Genomic DNA, 22,233 nt, shown 5'->3' on the forward strand with positions numbered 1-22,233 from the left:
GCTATTGGTGGCGCTAAAGGGTTTAAGTTAGAGACTCCAAATTTGCTATGGCTAATGTTCAGACTGTCCTCTATCTGTGTGCCAAATTTCATAACTTTCCCGCAAGGGTCTATGGGCTGCCACAGACTCAAGAGCAGGAGGAGGAGGAGAAGGAGAAGACAATGGCTAATGCATAAAGTAGGTGCCTTCACACCTTCAGTGCTTGGCCCCTAATGAACTATTAACACAATAAATTTAAGACTTCACTTGGGCCCTGCATACCCGCACCAAACCCGTCACATGGGAGCCATATCAATGAATAATAATAATAATAATAATTCACAGACAATTTTTAACACCAGACAGACACATTTACACACACTCAGTGTGCGCACACCCGCAAGTGAATAATATAGGGAATGTCGACAACAAAGAGCATGTGGACAAAAAGTGAAGTGCACTTTGGGTCATCATATTTCAATACTCAGAGAGAGAAAAGAGGATTATTCTAATGTTCTGGATATGGTCAGTTTAGCACATCTTACATCTAAAAATATTTTTTGGTCTTTGGTCTGTACTCTCAAAATAACCTTTCCTACAGCTACTGTATTTGTTTTATACAAAATGTATACTGGATGATCTCATCTCCGTAATGCATTATGGCACATAGGGAATTATACATTGCTTTATTAAACATAAAAAAAATGAGGAAATGGTGTACTTTCCCCACAAAAACAACAAATTCATATGTATCACTGCGCAAGAAAAGTCCAGTGGTCTTCTTTGCCTGAGGGCATTTCTGTTCCTATCCATACGTACATTCAACTGAGACTAATTTAATTAACTACCAGGACGTAGTATAGTACTGTCATTCACACACAAAGCAGAAAAATAATAAATATTGTATTACCCCAAGTCTTATTAAGGTCTCTTTATAATTGACACAGTATTAGATATTATGCAAAACACAATCCGACTACATAAGTGAGTGCAGCTGGGCTGGTATTAGCTGCAGCAGGTCTGTAAGCACTGCAAAAGCCTGGATAAACAGAGCAGAGAGCCGACCGGCCGGCCTGCATGCTGGGGATCTTCAGGGAAAAGGAGGATTTAATGTGAGGGAGTGTCGGCAAGCTGCACTGGTCAGACATGAACTCACTGAGACATACGGCCAGATGGGTATCGGCTCGTCCTGAGCCAGTGAGGTCATAGTGATGCCAGAAGTGAGTCAATGTGCACTGTGACAATAATTATATATATAAAAAAAAAAACGGTGCAGCAAGATATTAACAATGCACTAACAAAGTTATTTCAAAAAGGAAAATTGAGAAAGAATATGACGGTTGTAAATAATCTAATAATAGTTATTAATGTGTGGGAATTGAAGCGCTATGCATACAGGTTAATTAACTAACCTAAATGGATCATATATATGAGAGTAAGCAGATACATCAAACAGCCCTATCTAAATCTACAAAAAAATGACATTGTGAACACGTTCTTTCTGTAACAACATTAAAGTACAAATAAAACGCAGACAATGAATAACTAAAACAATATTGGTGTTAAAATGGTGAACTCATAATGATATTTCAAGAGATCAGGTTTTCCACAAGGATCGTTTTCATATATTTTTGCTAAATGTTGCTTGTGTTTAATCTAATATTTAAAATCTTTGAATATCTGGTTTAACCTTGCCAAACATTATCATCAACTAAAAATGTAATTTTTGTTGACTAAAATTAGATGCTATTTTATTCTGTGTTTTTCTGTCAATATGGGGTGCTGTGTGTACATTAATGAGGAAACAAATGAACTTAAATGATTTTAGCAAATGGCTGCAATATAACAAAGAGTGAAAAATGTAAGGGGGTCTGAATACTTTCCGTACCCACTGTATATATATATATATATATATAAAAACTTTAAAGGATATTTAAGCAGACACAATTTAAAACACTTAAATAGAAATAAATTGTGATGCCAGCTGCATTGATCTATTCATGTTTTGTCCCACTGGATTTTTCACAGGAACTTTACTCACAAAATAATACATGTGCTTGTGGATATATTCGGAGTTTTGAAAAATGCAAGCTGCTCTGCAAAGGCAATTTATTCAGAGACAACCAATAAAGGTGGAGCATGCAAGGATGCAAATTCTGACATCAGATGGGTTCACTTCCATGATTTAGGATGAACTGATAATACCAACTGCAAACCATAGTTCAAAGCACTCCAGAACGTCATTTCAAGAGCACCTGAGTTTGGAAAACCTCTTTCACATCAACCAAACAAACTCATGTCCAAACCACAAACTGCTGTGAAAGCACAGTAAAAGCTTGGTTGGGCTTTTGTGTAGAGCTAAGCAGATCCTCTGTAATGCCGATTCGCTGTGGCTGATAATCAAATCCTGTGAATGCACTCAAAAGTACATGACTCAGGCCCCATGGAGGCTTTTATTGGGTGTGGATCAAAGGCCTGGTTCTGATGGGGGGGAAATAATCTTGCAAGAGAGAGCTCATGTCATTGTGCTCTACATTTCCAGCATGTTTTTAAAATGAATCTTTCATTTGAGAAGCACTCTACCACCTTTCAGCAGTGAGCAGGTGGTGAATTGAACAGTAAAGTGTGTGTGTGTGTGTGTGTGTGTTTGTGTGTATTGATAGTGAGATGTCTTTGTAGTACATCCTGTAAATGCATTAAGAGAGAGCAGCAGATGGTAGAGGAAGGTGTGGGATAGACTCATACCACCATTACACTCGTACCCACCATCATCCACAGCACATCCCAAACACTCACATTCACAGCCTTCTCTCTCATTTATGCCTAATTCTGCTCCACGGTCATATTTCACTTATTTTCTCTTATTCAACATCCTTCTGATTGATGGATCTGCCAGGACTGGACAGGACTGGATAATACATCTACCTAGACTTTTCTGATGACATTTTACATTTTGATGATAGAAAAATAAATATATATTTATATATTTTTTTTTACTATATCTGACTGTAAATTAAAATATTTATTAAATATTATTTTGACAAGCATGTTTTCCACATGAACACGCGCACACACACACACATATACATATATATACACATATTATTGATTCAAGAGATATTAATAAAATGTTTAAATGCTCTCATACGTGTGATACATTTGTGAATGCAATTAAAATAAACAATATTTAAAATGTTGCTTAAATCCGTCAACAGCAAATATCATTCTGATTATATGTTAAACATTCAACATAGTAGTAGTAGTAGTAGTGCATATGCACCATTTGGCAAACTCTCTCTGGCTTTTACTAAACGAAGCCATCAGTATGGACTTCATTTCACCAAATGGAGCACATACCCTGATCATAATCAGGCTTGTGCATCAACAAATACCCAGTGCCTTTCATCAGGCCAAATTACCTCTTCACTAGGAGCCGAATACATTTCCCCTTTTAATATGATGTCTCCAAGAGCCTCACATGCGGTTACGAGAGACTCATGTGGAATACGATAAACCTCTCGGCTTACTGCACACATGCTACAGTGCACTTTTTACCCCACGCATGCATATGGAAAGGCCCATTCACCTTGCAGACAACAGCATCATTAAAGGCAACACAGGGGTAAAAGCATAGACACTCACGTAACCTCTTAAACAAAGAGACGTCTCTTCGATCGCTACGACGGAAGGCAGAAAGGCTAAGAGTGAAGTTTGTCCATGAGTAAATGGATTCTGTTTAAGTGGAGATGAAAGCAAACCATTGAGACAAGGACGCTGTAAAAGACTAAGGGGTCTGGATTGACATCCGTAACCTTGTCGCTCAGGAAGCGGCTTTATTTACTCATAAAAAGGCTGAGACTGGAAACCAGGCCTCGTGGGCCAAGAGACTTCAGAGGGCTGGTGATACCAACATCAAAGGTTTATTGAGGAAGTAATGCAGGTAGTAACAAGGTGGTCTGGATATGAGATTAAGTAGTGCAGAGGCCAGAGTCCCGGCTGGGTTTGACTTCCTCGGATTGTAAAGGACTTGCCAGAGAAGGGAATGCTGTCACAACAGCATTATCGCATGCGCTAACCGCTCGTCTTCACAGCTGGAGTTCTGGGAGAGATAAGGCTTTGTCAGGGCCCTTATTACCCAGCCTGGTGCCATTGTTAGCGGGCTGTTTTGAAGTACACAAAGCCGCCTGCTTGAAGGGGCGCGAGGGTCTTTTGTTACAAGCTCCACACTCCATTTTGAATCTGCCTCTATTGAGCAAAAACACTACAAACCGAACAGGAAATGATTCCACATTTATCCTTTGTTCATGGAGTCACATCTAATATCACTATTACTATTTCATCCTGCTGGAGGAGCAGACAGAGCTCTATATCCCCCACCGGGCGGCCGTGCTATTGGAGAGAGATTAGGGCTGACTGTGTAAGGGGTGTGTGAGGTCCTCGGTGTGTGGCCTTTGAAGAGCAATGGAAGGTTGTTAGACTCTTCGAGCAATAGCTCAGACAGATACACTACAGAGTGTCAGACCCACCTGCCGATTCTCCTTTCCCCTCTTCACATGGGCCAAACTACCGCCGCATGTGTCTTCAGTGAGACATCACTGAAAAGCAAGTCTTCATCTCTCTCAGGCGACCTCCTCCTGTCCATCCATTCACATGGTATCATCTCTATCAAACTCTTCTACCTTCTGACTGTCCAAAGCCTGTCCTTTATCTGTAGACTGATACGACTAGTGCTTGACGGATTTTTCATTGGCTGATGTGGATATCTACACTCTTAAAAATAAAGGTGCTTCAAAAGGTTCTTCAAGCGATGCCATTCAGTCAAAGGTTCTTTAAAGAACCATCTCTTTCTTACCTTTTTATAATCTGAAGAACCTTCTTTCACCACAAAGAACCTTTTGTGAAACAGAAAGGTTCTTCAGATGTTAAAGGTTCTTTATGGAACCATTTAGACAAAAAGGTTCTTCTATGGCATCGTGAAGCACCTTTATTTTTAAGAGTGTAGAGAGCAGGGTAGCCAATAAAATGTAAATATACAATACTGTTCAAAAGTTTTGAAAGAATTGTATAATTTTATTCAGCAAGGATGCATTAAATTGATCAAAATGGACAGTAAAGGCATTTATAATGTTACAAAAGATTTGTATTTCAAATAAACACGGTTCTTTTGAACTTTCAATTCATCAAAGAATCCTGAAAAGAAATGTATCGCCGTTTCCAAAAATATTAATCAGCACAACACAATGTTGGTTTCCAACACTGATAATAATAAGAAATGTTTATTGAGCATCAAATCAGCATATTAGAATGATCTCTGGAGGATGGTGTGACACTGAAGACTGGAGTAATGATGCTGAAAATTCAGCTTTGCCACCACAGGGATAAATTAAATTTGACAATATATTACAATAAAAAAAAATCACAACATTCACAACACCACTTTTTTTACTGTATTTTTGATCAAATAAATGCACCCTTGTGAGATTAAGAGACTTATATTTAAATAGAAAACAGCTATTTTAAATTGCAATAATATTTCACAATTACTGTTTTAACTATATTTTTGATCAAATTAATGCAGCTTTGGTGAAACTAAGAATCTTATTTCAAAAATTCCAAAATCTTACCAATTCAAACTTTTTAATGGAAATATACATTTATATTAATTGTCATGATCTGATGAAAGCAACATACAAAAAAGGCTCCAAAAATCAGCTTGAGTCATTTTTCAATTTAATTTAATTGATAAAATGCTTTTTTATAAATATATTATAATTTATTTCACATTTATTTCAGTCTAGCCAATTTATTAGCATTTGCTTATAAAAAATAATTGTTTGCTATGCTCAACAATTTCTTCCACCAACCTTATTTTTTACTTCTTCCTTGCATTTTGCTTTGTTTCTGCTCATATTGGTCTCTTATTCCTCTTTGCAGCTTTGTTTCTAAGATTGACAATGACAGCTTTCTCTACCTTCTGTCATCATATTTTTCTACTCTCAGCCCTTTCCTTCCCTCTATCTACCTTTTTTCCCTCTTTGTCTCATCATCCGTCACTCCTCTATCAGCATTTCTATCTCCTTGGCCCGTTTTTTTACATTTCAATCACTCACTCTTTCAGCTTTTGCTCTTAAAATGTATCTACAGTCATCTTTCACTGTCTGTGAGCTATTCTTCCCATACATTAATCTCCCAGACTACCGCATCTCAGTCCAGACAGTCCAGTCACACACACAGAGACGTCAAGCCATCAGTCACTGAGTCAAGCAAACCGTTTAGAAATTCGAAGCTCAATGCGTGTCATCTGCAAAATCCAGCTATTGCTCGCTAACCAAATAAAATCACTACTGTTGTGCGTCTGAAGATTCTACATGTTTATTTCAATCCACTGAAGGGTTTTAATCTCCTGTGCACAAGCAGAACTAGTGGTTTGTGGGTAATGAGTCGCAGTCATGCTTCAGACCACGGCGTTCTAACTAATCAGTGGCAACAATGCAGTGAAGGGCGCGTTCAACACAGCATCCATGAGAGCTGTAATTGAACAGTGAGAGGCCTAATTCACCAGAGAATTTACTAGAACAATGTGTGAACAAGTGTGAATTGGCCTTAATATAGTGAAAATAGAAATTTATTCTCATAATTTACCACAACACAAAGAAGGGCTTCAAGACATTAAAGAGACTTTGGGAAATGTGGGTGATACACCACTTATTAGCAAACATGGACAGGAATGCCCTCACACCGAGTAAAATATACTCACAAAAAATTAGGGATGCACGATATATCGGCCACCATATCGGTATCGGCCGATAAATGCTCATTTTTTCTGTTATCGGTATTGGCCCGATAAGAAAATTTGGCCGATATCTTTAAGCCGATAAATAATGCATTATTTCCTTCAGAGACACTTCAGATGCGCGCTGTTCGTTTGCAGCCTTTTGTGCAATTGTACGTTGTAATAATTTACTTAGTTGTAAGGGAATTAATCATTATTAATTCATTCAGGTTTATTTCTAGCTCAGGTTTTAAAAGAACTCGATCTGAGAATTCGAGGTCCACCTGATCAAAACTGACTTTGACTTTCAATAGTTTATACTTTTATCAGCTACTCGGCCAGCGAGAAGCTGATGTCACTCTTCAGCTTCAGCACGCGCAGCTCAACGGCTGCCTGCTATTTAAAACAGTGGTATTTGTTACTTTTTCAAAATCATTGATACATTATTAATAATAACAACCACTTGTATTTTTCTATTATTATTTTCATCAGCAATATGGTTTAGTAATTAAAATCATTTAATTATTGTCTGTGTAGAGGCTATTCCATTTTATTGGTGGTGCATTCATTTTGATTCTTTACACGTGTAATGATGTCCAATGACTTGTTTGCATTATTTATGCATTATTTTATTTATTTGTAAGACATTTTTATGACTAAATTTGGTAATGGGAGAGTAAAATTATTTTTAAAACGTACACCGTTCAAACTAGGCTGCTTATGTTGAAGTGTTCGGGATGTGGTTTTTAATGATGAGACCTTTTTTGTAATCAGGCTCTCAAAAAGTATATAAAATTTGGATATAGATTTATCGGCCAACATATCGGTTATCGGCTTTCAAAAATAAAGAATTATCGGTTATTGGTATCGGCCAAAATTTTTATATCGGTGCATCCCTACAAAAAATTAAATAATATTTGGATTTACAGTGAAATTACATTGAGAAATAAGAACTGAAAAGGTTTGAACTGTTTGTATTTTTTCCCATTACTTTTTACATTACTTGTGATAAACGTGTGTTTCAAATCTATTAACATATTATTGAAAAATCACAGGAATAAATTACATTTTAAAATATATTCAAATTGAAAACAGTTATTTTAAATTGTAATATCTGACAATATTTCTGTTCTTACCGTATTTGTGATTAAATAAATGCAGCCTTGATGAGCATAAAATACTTTTTAAACCCAAAACTTTGAATGGTTTGAATGAAACATACATTAAAAAATATACTAAACAATACATTAGAATGTTATGTATTATGTATTCATTTTGCTGTATATTACCTTTGAACTTGCACATTACGGAGCAAAAAGGTAAGTTTGCTGGATGCCAACTATTGTGTCCTAAATTCCTCTTTTGCTGCTGTGAATTCATCTAAATAAATACATGAAATATGTTGACAATGGAAGCTGTAGCTCATTTCCCGCGAGGGGCCAGAGTTTGAGTGGCACTGCTATAGTAATAGTCAAGTGAGTGTGGTTCTCAGCGTTTGGTTATTTACAGAAAGCGCTGAGTAGGGCAGAATTTGGATGACTGCAGAGCGACGGGCACTACGCTGAGGGAGATACAGGAAGAGCCAACACACAGCTACACAGTCGTAGTCCCTGACTTCACACAGCCCTGCATGCTCCAGCACTTCCTGTAGGAGCGCCCCAACCTCCTCCACTACTTCCTGCCCAGCGCTGAATCAACAAGCAGGGATAAGAGCAGGAAGTCAGTCTACAAGGTGGGCAGAAGGGTGTGTGCAGAGAGGCCAGCACTCCGGCGGCTGGGTGTGTGGGTCGCCAGGTTCATCAGGAAAGATATCAAATGGACAAAAACAAAGGGAGGGAAAGTTGAGGGGAGAAAGAGTGACAGGTGAAGACGTCTGAACATCCGAACAGACAAAAGCTAGCATACTTACACATCCCACAGGGGTTGAGACAAAGGCAGGAAGCTCAGGACTTCCCGTCCTCAAGGCTTGAGGAACTACAGCGTGACTATGACCTTCCACGGCTAAGACCGCAAACAGAGGCCTGTTGGCTTTGGAGAGAGACATGACAGTGCAGAGGCATTCTACTGGGACACATGATATCATTGCAGATGACCCAAATAACATGCCATTACATTTCCTGTTGGTCTGAAGCACAGCAAGTGCCCTGCCGAAGAACACTGCCATATACAGACCTTACAGTCTTCTATGTAGTCCACTCATTGTTTTAAAGCTATGTGGGGTGGTTTGATTTGGTGATTAAATATATGAGATGGTAACTGAAAGGCTATAGGTATGACCCTGCAAATGTGATGCATTGTGCTCTTGAATGAGACACTTAAAGGGACAGTTCACCCAAACAAAAAGTTGTTCCAAATCCACAAGACTTTTGTTCATCTTTGGAACCTAAATTAAGTCTTGGGGACCCAAATTAAGTCATGGGGCCTGTAATTTTTGTCTATCCATTGAAAGAATAGACCAACCAAAATTTTCAAGCTTCAAAAAGTATGAAAGCACATCCAAAAAGTAACCCAAATTAATCGGTTTAATCCAAGTCTTCTGAAGAGCCACGATCGCTTTATATGATGAAGATAATTAATTTAGGCTTTTATTTTAATTCAACATTGATCAACACACAAACACATACACATCAAACATGGCAAACACTTAAGTGCAACTAAACTTGCTTGACACATGAGAACCAGTAATGTACGTGTTAATTTGTGTACTGAAGATTAACTGAAATCTTACAGGTTTGGAATGAAACAAGGATGAGTATAAGATGACAGAATTTGACTATTTTATTTTTTTCTTTGAATGGTCCATTAATGGAAATTTAGAAGCTAAAACTCTTACTAGTGTGTCCTGCAACGCCTATTTTAAACCACAGCACCATGTGAGTTTTAAGTTAAAAGTGCCTGGTAACGTGAAACAACAGTGACGGCATCTTTCTATTTTGTTGTCTTTGCTGGCTGAACACACACATACAAAGAGAGAGTGGGAGACCGAATTAAAATAATAATAATAATAATAATAATAAAATTAGACCAGCACTGCAGTCTAATTCACAAAAAAATTTGTAATTATCAAAGTTGAAAACATATTTTTTTTCAGAATTCTTTATAAACGAAAGTCCAAAATAACTATTTATTTGAAACAGAAATCTTTTTTAACACTTTTAAATGTCTGTCACTTTTGATCAATTTAATGCATCCTTCCTTCCTGAAACAATTTCATAAAAATAGAAAAAAACAATCTTACTTGTCACAGACTTTAAAACTGTAGTGTGTGTGAGAAAAAGAGTTTTGTTTGTTTGTTCACCCGCTACAAAATCTGAATTCTGTAGAAAACACTGCATCATCTTTCACAAGCAACCCAACCCACTTGTCAGCAAATATGATGTATGTTTTGAATATATATTTACACAAGCATGCAGACAATTCATGCACTAAGAAGGAAGAAAAGACCAAGAGAGGAAGAGACTTTAAGAAAGGTTTATTAGCAGCAGATAGGAGGAGGTAAACGTATAAGACATGGTTTTTACCATGGAACTGATGACTCAATTAGATGCATTGTAGTTAGACAGAGAAGACTCTTACCAGCTCACGTGGAAGGAATATGTCTTCCTGTCTGGCCACAACCAGACACACACTGTCCCCCTGCTTAGTACTTCGCAACATGGCCACCAGTTCCTCCTGAGAATGGCCAGTGATGTCCACACCGTTCACCTGAATACACACATGCACTCGCTTTCATTGGATTTCATATGCACCTTCACACTGATGTGAAACGAAAGTGATTTTTCTATTTCAAGCAATCAAATACATTACTATACTAGAAACACTCCATCTTACTCCAGAAAGAGACTCACTTCTAGGATCCTGTCACCCGATTGCAGGCGGCCATCTTTGACAGCAGCTCCTCTGGGTAGGATGTTTTTGACGAGGATGGGACCAGCCCCATGCACAGAAGAATCTCTGGTCACAACAGTGAAGCCCAGACCTTCAGGACCTACGTGGAGGTTGAGAGCGATCGGGATTAAAGGGGTCATATGATGTTGTTAAAAAGAACATTATGTTGTGTATTTGGTGTAATGAAATGTGTTTATGTGGTTTAAGGTTAAAAAAACACATTATTTTCCATATAATGTACATTATTGTTGCTCCTCTATGCCCCGCCTTTCTGAAACGCGTCGATTTTTTACCAAGCTCATCGTTCTGAAAAGCGAGGTGTGCTGTGCTGTGATTGGCCAGCTATCCAGTGCGTTGTGATTGGCCGAATACCTCAAGCATGTGACGGAAATGTAACGCCCCTTACCATGTCCCAGTATGACGAGACAAAACCAATAAAACCCATTACAAACGAGGCATTTGTTGCATCCAGTGGGGACATAATTACGGATTATAATGACTTAGATAATGACTTGAGAACGGCGTGGCCGGCGGGCTTGCGGCAACCACATGTGACGACCTCGGGCTGGACTCCGTGAAGTTGATGTATTTCCTCAGCGACCAGCACTGATCAGCTCTAAGCATGACGACGCGATATCATCCTCTTTTGGAAGGCCAAACAAAGTAGTTTCGCTTTCACAACGAATCACACAGTGCCTTCACGACATGGCGACGGCGGGCAACAACAATACTACAGCGAGAATAAAAGTTACGCCTTCTTTCTTTGCGTGAACAGTTGGTCGGTGTTAAGGCGTGTTTAACCGAGGCGTTTTAGGAGGGCGTGGACAAGTCTTAACTTTTATAAAGAATATCTCTTTGGGTTTGAGACTTTAGCCTTTTTCTTTTTTTTTAAAGATAAGAGAGTAAGATTTTTTTTAAAGTTTTATTCAGCAAAGATTTATTAAATTGTTCAAAGGTGACAGTAAAAACAACTGTAATGTTACAAAAAATAAAAATAAACATTTGTATCACGGTTTCCACAAAAATATTAAACACTGAAAACACTAATAAATGTTTCTTGAGCAGCAAATCAGCATATTAGAATGATTTCTGAAGGATCATGTGACACTGAAGACTGAAGTAATGACAATTTTTTGTAAAGCAATTACATTTTAAAATACATTATAATAGAAAACAGTTATTTTATATTGCAATGATATTTCACAATATTACTGTTTTTATCTGTATTTTAGTGACATAAATGCAGCCTTGGCGTGAATGAGGCTTATTTCATAAACATTAAAAAACAGTATATTTAATAATAGCACATAAGATGCATTAAAATTGTTATATCAATTATAATATAGGAAATTTAGAAGCTAAAACTCTTACTAGTGTGTCCTGCAACGCCTATTTTAAACCACAGCACCATGTGAGTTTTAAGTTAAAAGTGCCTGGTAACGTGAAACAACAGTGACGGCATCTTTCTATTTTGTTGTCTTTGCTGGCTGAACACACACATACAAAGAGAGAGTGGGAGACCGAATTAAAATAATAATAATAATAATAATAATAAAATTAGACCAGCACTGCAGTCTAATTCACAAAAAAATTTGTAATTATCAAAGTTGAAAACATATTTTTTTTCAGAATTCTTTATAAACGAAAGTCCAAAATAACTATTTATTTGAAACAGAAATCTTTTTTAACACTTTTAAATGTCTGTCACTTTTGATCAATTTAATGCATCCTTCCTTCCTGAAACAATTTCATAAAAATAGAAAAAAACAATCTTACTTGTCACAGACTTTAAAACTGTAGTGTGTGTGAGAAAAAGAGTTTTGTTTGTTTGTTCACCCGCTACAAAATCTGAATTCTGTAGAAAACACTGCATCATCTTTCACAAGCAACCCAACCCACTTGTCAGCAAATATGATGTATGTTTTGAATATATATTTACACAAGCATGCAGACAATTCATGCACTAAGAAGGAAGAAAAGACCAAGAGAGGAAGAGACTTTAAGAAAGGTTTATTAGCAGCAGATAGGAGGAGGTAAACGTATAAGACATGGTTTTTACCATGGAACTGATGACTCAATTAGATGCATTGTAGTTAGACAGAGAAGACTCTTACCAGCTCACGTGGAAGGAATATGTCTTCCTGTCTGGCCACAACCAGACACACACTGTCCCCCTGCTTAGTACTTCGCAACATGGCCACCAGTTCCTCCTGAGAATGGCCAGTGATGTCCACACCGTTCACCTGAATACACACATGCACTCGCTTTCATTGGATTTCATATGCACCTTCACACTGATGTGAAACGAAAGTGATTTTTCTATTTCAAGCAATCAAATACATTACTATACTAGAAACACTCCATCTTACTCCAGAAAGAGACTCACTTCTAGGATCCTGTCACCCGATTGCAGGCGGCCATCTTTGACAGCAGCTCCTCTGGGTAGGATGTTTTTGACGAGGATGGGACCAGCCCCATGCACAGAAGAATCTCTGGTCACAACAGTGAAGCCCAGACCTTCAGGACCTACGTGGAGGTTGAGAGCGATCGGGATTAAAGGGGTCATATGATGTTGTTAAAAAGAACATTATGTTGTGTATTTGGTGTAATGAAATGTGTTTATGTGGTTTAAGGTTAAAAAAACACATTATTTTCCATATAATGTACATTATTGTTGCTCCTCTATGCCCCGCCTTTCTGAAACGCGTCGATTTTTTACCAAGCTCATCGTTCTGAAAAGCGAGGTGTGCTGTGATTGGCCAGCTATCCAGTGCGTTGTGATTGGCCGAATACCTCAAGCATGTGACGGAAATGTAACGCCCCTTACCATGTCCCAGTATGACGAGACAAAACCAATAAAACCCATTACAAACGAGGCATTTGTTGCATCCAGTGGGGACATAATTACGGATTATAATGACTTAGATAATGACTTGAGAACGGCGTGGCCGGCGGGCTTGCGGCAACCACATGTGACGACCTCGGGCTGGACTCCGTGAAGTTGATGTATTTCCTCAGCGACCAGCACTGATCAGCTCTAAGCATGACGACGCGATATCATCCTCTTTTGGAAGGCCAAACAAAGTAGTTTCGCTTTCACAACGAATCACACAGTGCCTTCACGACATGGCGACGGCGGGCAACAACAATACTACAGCGAGAATAAAAGTTACGCCTTCTTTCTTTGCGTGAACAGTTGGTCGGTGTTAAGGCGTGTTTAACCGAGGCGTTTTAGGAGGGTGTGGACAAGTCTTAACTTTTATAAAGAATATCTCTTTGGGTTTGAGACTTTAGCCTTTTTCTTTTTTTTTAAAGATAAGAGAGTAAGATTTTTTTTAAAGTTTTATTCAGCAAAGATTTATTAAATTGTTCAAAGGTGACAGTAAAAACAACTGTAATGTTACAAAAAATAAAAATAAACATTTGTATCACGGTTTCCACAAAAATATTAAACACTGAAAACACTAATAAATGTTTCTTGAGCAGCAAATCAGCATATTAGAATGATTTCTGAAGGATCATGTGACACTGAAGACTGAAGTAATGACTGTTGAAAAGCTTTGCTTCACAGGAATCAATTACATTTTAAAATACATTATAATAGAAAACAGTTATTTTATATTGCAATGATATTTCACAATATTACTGTTTTTATCTGTATTTTAGTGACATAAATGCAGCCTTGGCGTGAATGAGGCTTATTTCATAAACATTAAAAAACAGTATATTTAATAATAGCACATAAGATGCATTAAAATTGTTATATCAATTATAATATAAAATACAAATAAAAAAATGTGAAATTTAAATAAATTTTACAGTATTTACATAAAACTGACTAAAATAATTTAATATTAGTAGTCTGCATACACATCAAATTGATTTGTTGGCGACATATTTGTGCTATTAGGTTTCTGTTTTTCTTTTCAGTTAATATTCCAAAAGGATCTATCATACTTTAAATCATAAATTCTTTTCTTAAAACAAAGTGCTGCAGAAAATTATTTGGAGATCTTAGCAAAGATCCAAAGTCTGTATTATAAATACCTCAAACCTCAAAAAAAAGTTTGTGAAAGTAAACAGAGAAAGCGAGAGGGAGAGATAATGCTAAAAATCGAAATGTTCTTTCTTTCTTACACAACTTAAAGTCAACACAAGCCTGACTCGCAACAGAAATACCATTACTCATATCAGGACGGCCTCCGGATGCTGACATTTACACTTTTCAGATGAAATTCAAGTAAAAAAAATCTTAATGGTAAAAAAATAAGCACCTGAATAGAAATCATTCCCATTTTTTCTTTCAGCCCAGATAAAAAGAAGATATTAAAAGAGGAGACTGGTGTCTAGCACAGGTGGTGGTCCATTTAAACCGAGCTGCCGCCTTGACCTGTGCATATTGCTTCTTACATCAGTCTCGATGCTGTCATGGTGACTGATAGGTAGATTAGAGAAAAGGCTTTTTCCCCCTGTGTGACATGAGGCATGTCTTTAGGGTGGATATTTCCAGTCCTGTCCCTGAGATCAGGGATAAAATGATGGACAGAGCGTGGGGGTGAAGAAACTAAAAACTAGACTGCCTGAGGGCCAGTGGTTGTTCTTTAACACACCCTGCATCAGACTACAGAGGGCAATACACATTGAAGCCAGTCTGTGAAAAAAATAAGCACAGCTGGAGTGTTCAGACAGCATTTTATGCTCGTCATTTAGCACAATCGTTTTACGGTCAGCACTTTTTTGTTCCAACGATGAATTTATATAATCATTAATGACAGAATCAATAAGAACTTAATAGACTTCTTATGCAGCCTGAAATTACAGCTTCATTCATTCGGTTAGACTGCCAAACCCACCGACTACAAAGTTGACCAATGTTTGAGTGAGGGAGAGAATCATTGTAAAAAGAAGAACATTAATTTAAAAGATCTTGCAGGAATTTCTTTGCTCTTTTAAAATGAGAGTTTTAATGCACTATGTAAGCATATTAATATGCAGGGATTTTCAATCTCGGATCCATAGATAATTTTGTTAAATAAATAAATGTGTTAATTCTAGATAAAAAAATCATAAACACAATGATACAAAAAATACGGTCCCTTTAATATCTCCGATAAATGTAACTTTTACACTGTAAAAGAAAGCAACTAAATATTTAGCCATTTATGGGACCTTTTGAGTCACAAATACTTAACACTAAGAAATGCAAATTACTTGAGACCAACAGAATTCCTCCAAATATTGTCCCAACTAATCAAACACAGTTGTCTAATCAAAGGATTTCAAATTGAACAATATTGCTAAAATGTTAAGGGTTTTTGAGTTCCCAGCATGCACTGCAGCATGAATAAATTATGAGGTTACTGTTACAGGATTACGGTTTCACCATTTTTGACTTCATTTCAAACTTTTGTTGTTGTTTTGTCATTATTGTTAGTTATTTGTTGTGATGTTAAGAGCTCATCTTTTAACATTTGTTGATTGTCACTGTTGTTAAGGTTTGTGTCAAGTCTCGAGGTCTTTGTTCAACTTTCTAAATCTTTATCCCAGATATCTTTGCTTTGTAGGAGACTGCGATTTCAGAAACAAAGATAGTATAGTTTATGTCACATATTAATTGTCCTATAAAATTCTATGCATAGGCTACCAAAACGATAGATCGATTTATTTTGTGCAACTATTTGACGAGAAATACATAGTTGCCTCCATGAATTTATTGGATGAATGAGACATTTTGCGTTAGTGAACGAACTAATTCAAAAAGACAGAACAAAGTAGTGTTACTTAAGCCAATTAAAACAATATTTGAGAGAACCTAAAAATCTGAATGCCTCCGGTTGTGTTAAATTTTTCTCAATAATTCCTTTTTTACAGTCCATCTTTCCCAGGTGTTTACCTTTCTTAAGGTCGATTCTGAGCCTCTTTCCACCCTTTTTGTTGTGGTTTTGTAGAGGTGATGGTCCCAGGCTGTTTTTCAGGAGGGGGCTGTCAGCACTTTTGCTTCTGGGGGTGGGTGAGTGCCTGATGGGTAATGGGGAGCCCAGAGAGCGACCCTCTAGACTGCTGTTGGACTCCTGAAACTCAGCTTGACATCCTGAGGAGGACTCCACAGGCATCACGATGGGCTTCACATTCAGCGGTGGAGGGTCTTTGGTCCGTGTGGATGCATCAGGGTTTTCTGAGTTGAAGAGGTGGCCGATCACACTCTTCTCAAAGCGTTCTTTATTAAAAACTGGAACAACTTCTAAACGAATGATGGATGAATGCATGGCTTGTCGGAATATTTCCTGTGCTCTGGAAAAGTCAGAGGGAGGAAGAGATAAGGAACACGAAATAGAAAAAGCAATTAAGAGGCAATCCATTTTTTTATAATTATTCGCAAATTGTTTGATGAAACAAATGAACCTGGAAACTAAAAAGAGGTGGAAATTGTAATATATTGAATAATCATGCTTTAGATAAAACTCACTCTGACATTTATTCTGACAGCATAATTGGGGTTATGACTAATGAGTCCTACGCATCACAAATGACAAAGCAATCCACCTCCTTTATATTTGCTTGACTGATTTAATTTAAAAACCATCCATCCATCCTGAGCATAATAAGATTAATGTGACCTTCTACTGGATAGAAGTAATCCTCCTTAGCGGAGATATGTATGTATAATGTATGCATAATGCACATGATGAAACTAGACAAAGTTTCAACAGGTATGGCAAGCTCTTCAGACTGAACTTGTATTAACCACAATCTAAAGTAAGCCTATGAGGAGCAACTGTATATTCCTTTTAAAATCTAAGAGGCATTCTCCCAGTTCAATTTATGCCACTACTTTGCTGATCATTTAGTGTGAAAACAGTGATTTCGGTTTTCCGTTGAACTGTAGTGTCCGACGATCTAATGAAGAATGTATGAAGAATATATCTTGTTAATTTGGGCTCTCTTCATACTATGATTGTACCATCAAAACTAACACAAATCTAACATTATACGTTAAAAACTGCCCCAAAACCCAATGGATTGTCTGTCACCGTTGGTTGAGTATGTTTCTGCTTTTGAGACCAGTCCAGAGTTGATAGCCATAAATAGAGTACCAACAATGGACACCATGCCTGTTTTTACAACCATTACATCAAAAGACCGGGCTAAAAACTAAAGAATATCAAGAGGTGGAGACAGAGAGAGCAGACCAGAAGGTGAAGCACAAAGAGACTCACTGTGAAAAGGATTTGTCCATTAATTCAGTATCATTAATTTTAACGATGCACTCGTCATCCTGAAAGATGCCTTCCCTTTTGGAGCGACTGTTCTCTTCCACCCCTCGAATGTGCAGACCCAGAGCCCTGAGAGAGAGCAAACCATAAATTACCAACAAAATAGAGCACAGCACCAGCCAGCGACTGGCCATGACAGGCTGTGCTATTGTATTATAATAGAACAACAGCACATGAAAAACACAATAATTACACATTAGATAATTACATATTTTTTTTAAAAACGACTTATTCAAGTAATAATATCAACACTGTCCACACCAGTGTATTGTAGGGAATTTCTGAAATGAGGAAAAGTCTCCTCTATGCATTTGGCTTTTTCTAAGTCCAGGATGAATTCATGTATCAGATCCGTTTGAGATGTTGTCCCCTCTAAAGCTTTATCTATTGATGTCATTGTAGGACAACGAGTGCTTCACACACTAATAAGATTTATTTTACTTCATTTATTTTTTTTCCCACCCATTTTATTTATTAATTAATTTATTACATCTATAAAAACGTATCACTACTTTACTGATGGAAAACCCTTTGCTTTAAGTTTCGCTTTACTGTTCTCCCTTTGCCCTCTCAAGCACCGTGAAAAACCCACATGCACAGACCGCTTGGCAAAACACAAGACATCAGCACTATGGCTGGCAGTGATAAAGGCTATCAGGCTGGAGAAACTCATAAAGCAGGAGCGGCAGATGAGTATTAATCCCTCAGTCTTCAGCCGCAGGCTCTGCACACAAGCTCATTCACCCTGAACAACACATTCACACATCACAGTGGGCCACAGCAGTGTCTGCAGTGCTGTAGAGGCATGGACAAATTGTGGAAGATACCTTTGCAGAAATTAAAATGGACATTTGTGGAGACTGAAATGGTTTCCTCAGAGAGGTGATATTTGACTGGAGGGATAAAGGTTGAGTTTTCTGTAAGTGTATGAAAGAAACTAAGTATATTCGTCTTCAGCTGCTGACAGCCAGCTCACAGCAAGAGCCACAATAACCAGCCTGTTTATGATTCTACACATCATTAAAAACATTCCCATGTCCACAGTTACAGCGCAGATCAACTTCAACAGCTATACTATGTGGCTTTAAACTCATATATACACGCAGTAGCGTTCAAAGGTCTGTCTGTTACACTTATTTGAAATAGAAATCTTTTGTAACATTATAAACATCTTTACTGTCAATGTTGATGAATTTAATGTATCCTTGTTGAATAAAAGTATTAATTTCTTAAAAAAATTCTCCCAAAATTTAGAACAGTAGTGTACAGTATATGCCAGAAATGTATCAATATGAGAGTGGCCAATGGTCATTTTAACACCAACATATAAAATATAACACATTTAATCAGTTACCAGCTGATTCCACACAAATACATTCATCGGCTGATTCCACCAATAATGTGAAATTCAAAATAAACTTTACTGTCCTCAAAGAAATGTTTTATCTTGAACTCCAGCATTCTGCACACTAACATATTGTGTGTTCATTGCCATTACCCAACAAAAATCATTATATAAAGCAGCACTTTAAACATCCATACATATACCGAACAATATTGCATCACAATAAAATCACGAAAACCACAAAAAACAGTAAAAACAATGTATCTAAAGCTAAAGATACAGACGATTTTCAAGAATATGCTACCACTGCATCTTATTCAGCATTCTCAACTAGTTGACTAGTAAAAATTAGTAGTCACGCAAACCCGAATGTAAACTAATAACATCTCCCATTATCACCTTCAGACTAAACAAAACGATCAATAACGAAAACAAGTGTGCGTAAAAACTCTCCAATAACACCAGAGGTCAGATTAGCGTATGAAGAGAACGGCCCAGGTTTTGGAGTGAATTAGCCTTGTGTTGGTGTAAGACATGAGAGTGTGACCTGCTAATGCTCAGGAAGGATCTCTTCATCCCTCCATTAGTTAGGCTTCCCATCCACATGAAGTCACTCTGCATTAGCTAACAGGCCTCTTTCTGTTATCGCTCGCCTCACCATTGGAGAATATTACGAAAGTCTTTAAGACGGGGTGACCTTTGACACACAGAGAGAGGGGCACGGCATGTCTAAAGGAAACAGATGGAGGTTAAGGCCTGTGGGAGATGTGAGTGAGGGGGATGATGGAGAGATACAGGAGAGAGTGAGAGAAGCAAGAGAAAAAGACTCAATCCTACATGGAGTTATCTGTCTTTATTAAGACTGCTGTGCTGTCTCAGTCTCTTGTGACTCTCTCTGATGACTCAGTTTCAGTCAGAAAGAGAAATAATTACTTGGTGTATGTCAGACAGTAAGAGTGCTCGACCGTAAAAACATCTGGTCATTAACTGAGCCATTCCACAGAAGTTCATGCCAGGTCAAAGTTAGCCGAAGTTACTCAGAAATTGCACTTTGAAGATTATGTGACCTCCAATAGCTAGTCTTCTGCAGACCATAATCAGGACAGCTTCTTTTTGTTCATGCACAAAAGCTCCAAACTCCACAACTAGCACCAAAACTAAGCTAGGGATGTAAGAGCAAGTATGCTGGTCAATACCGATTAACATTATTTTCAATTTAGCCAAATTATTTGCAAACACAAAAGGGGAGAGAAGTATGTAGAACTTCATGTAGAACTTCATGTATGACTTCATAAATGATTCTGTGAAAGAAATACTATTTAGAAAATATTGCATTAAAAAAACACATTTTCTTTTTAATTTGTTCTTACTAACCTGCATTTGCTTAAATATATCTGCATTTATTTAATCACTCTGCTCTCTACTTATACTTTTTTTACCATCAGTCATTGAAAAATCCATATCAGACCACCACAAATGTGGGTGGGCCTGCTAATAAGAAATATCATAGCAATATAACCAATCTATACTATTTTGTCTGCCTTAAAACAAAAAATAGAGATAAAAATTAATTTAAAAAATAAATTCATTTATATATTTTTTAACAACAGAATTAATAATTTGAAAAAAATATATACATAAATAAACACTGGTCAAAAGTTTGGGGTCAGTAAGATTATATTTATTTTTTTGTTTAGGCAACACTTTATTTTAAGGTGTCCTTGTCACACGTTACATGTACTTACTATTATAATAATAATTAATTATGCATAATTACATGCAAGTAACCCTAAGCCAAACCCTAATCCTAACCATATAGTAAGTACATATAGTTCATTAATATTACTCAGTACTTAAATGTATAATTACACTGTAACAAGGACACCTTAAAATAAAGTGTAACCTGTTTATTTTTTAAGGATGCATTAAATTAAATATGAAGATATTCATTATGTTTCAAAAGATTTATATTTCAAATAAATGTTGTTCCTTTGAACTTTATATTCATCAAAGAATCCTGAAAAAACTTATGAGGGTTTTTCAAAAATATTAAGCAGCACAACCGTTTTCAACATTAAAAAGAATTAGAAATGTTTCTTGAGCACCAAATCAGCATACTATAATGATTCTTGAAGGATCATGTGACACTGAAGTTGATTTTAAAACACATTCAAACAGAAAACAGTTATTTAAAATTGTAATAACATGTCACTGTTTTAGTGCGCTTAAGATCAAATGAATGCAGCCTTGAGCATAACCTCTCCAACCCTAAACCTTTGAAAAGTAGTGTACTAGAACAAGTAACTACAAATAAATCACTAATACTTAGTAATGCTGATATGGTTACTGAAATATAGTAATATATCAAAAACTACACCAGAATGAACAATGGAGAATGTATCGTGGGTGTCCATGTAACATATAAGAGCTAAATCTAATTTAGTTTTACAAATGGTCTCCCCCAAACTCCCCCTTTACAGCTGAAGTACTTAACACTTAACCCCTCTCATTTACCCTACAAAATGTCGTGATGAGTTTCCCTGAGCCAGCAGCACTCGATGCTGACCCCACAGCCCTGCCCTTGCCTTCAAACAGAGCTGTGGGTTAATACTGCTGACCCGCTTGAAACAGCAGATGCAGCAGTCTGAACACCACAGGATACCCAGCTCTCTCCCACAGGAACACACAGTCTTCACTTGCACTACCTGTTCCTCCCCACTGAAGCATTGAAGGAATAAAACCATGAGCACATGAACATATGACTGTCCATATTTAAACAATGTCTATTCAGTGTTCAGCACCTTGGTCCTGATGAACAACAGTAGGAGCTATGCAGGTACATAGAGGTTTACATACATACAGTCTTAAAGCACACATTTAGCATCTTAATGCACATAAAGCTCTGAATGTGTGCGGTGGAGCTTTAGATTTCTCTGCTGCATGTCACCGTGCTATAAGTAAGACATGCATCACCA

General features: G+C 37.2%; 1 protein-coding gene across 1 annotated transcript in view; it reads right to left on the reverse strand.

The window, feature by feature from the left end:
* pard3bb (par-3 family cell polarity regulator beta b) overlaps positions 1-22,233 on the reverse strand; it is a gene marked incomplete at its 5' end in the record, with an annotated part of 318,014 nt that overhangs the window by 165,160 nt on the left and 130,621 nt on the right. The window contains 4 exons of the mRNA XM_016282603.1: positions 12,754-12,882; positions 13,026-13,165; positions 16,533-16,930; positions 17,857-17,982. Of these exons, the coding sequence (XP_016138089.1) occupies positions 12,754-12,882; positions 13,026-13,165; positions 16,533-16,930; positions 17,857-17,982 (793 nt within the window). The remainder of the gene's footprint in view (positions 1-12,753; positions 12,883-13,025; positions 13,166-16,532; positions 16,931-17,856; positions 17,983-22,233) is intronic.

Source organism: Sinocyclocheilus grahami, unplaced genomic scaffold (assembly GCF_001515645.1).
Source record: "Sinocyclocheilus grahami isolate Dianchi unplaced genomic scaffold, SAMN03320097.WGS_v1.1 scaffold162.1, whole genome shotgun sequence".
NCBI lineage: Eukaryota > Metazoa > Chordata > Actinopteri > Cypriniformes > Cyprinidae > Sinocyclocheilus > Sinocyclocheilus grahami.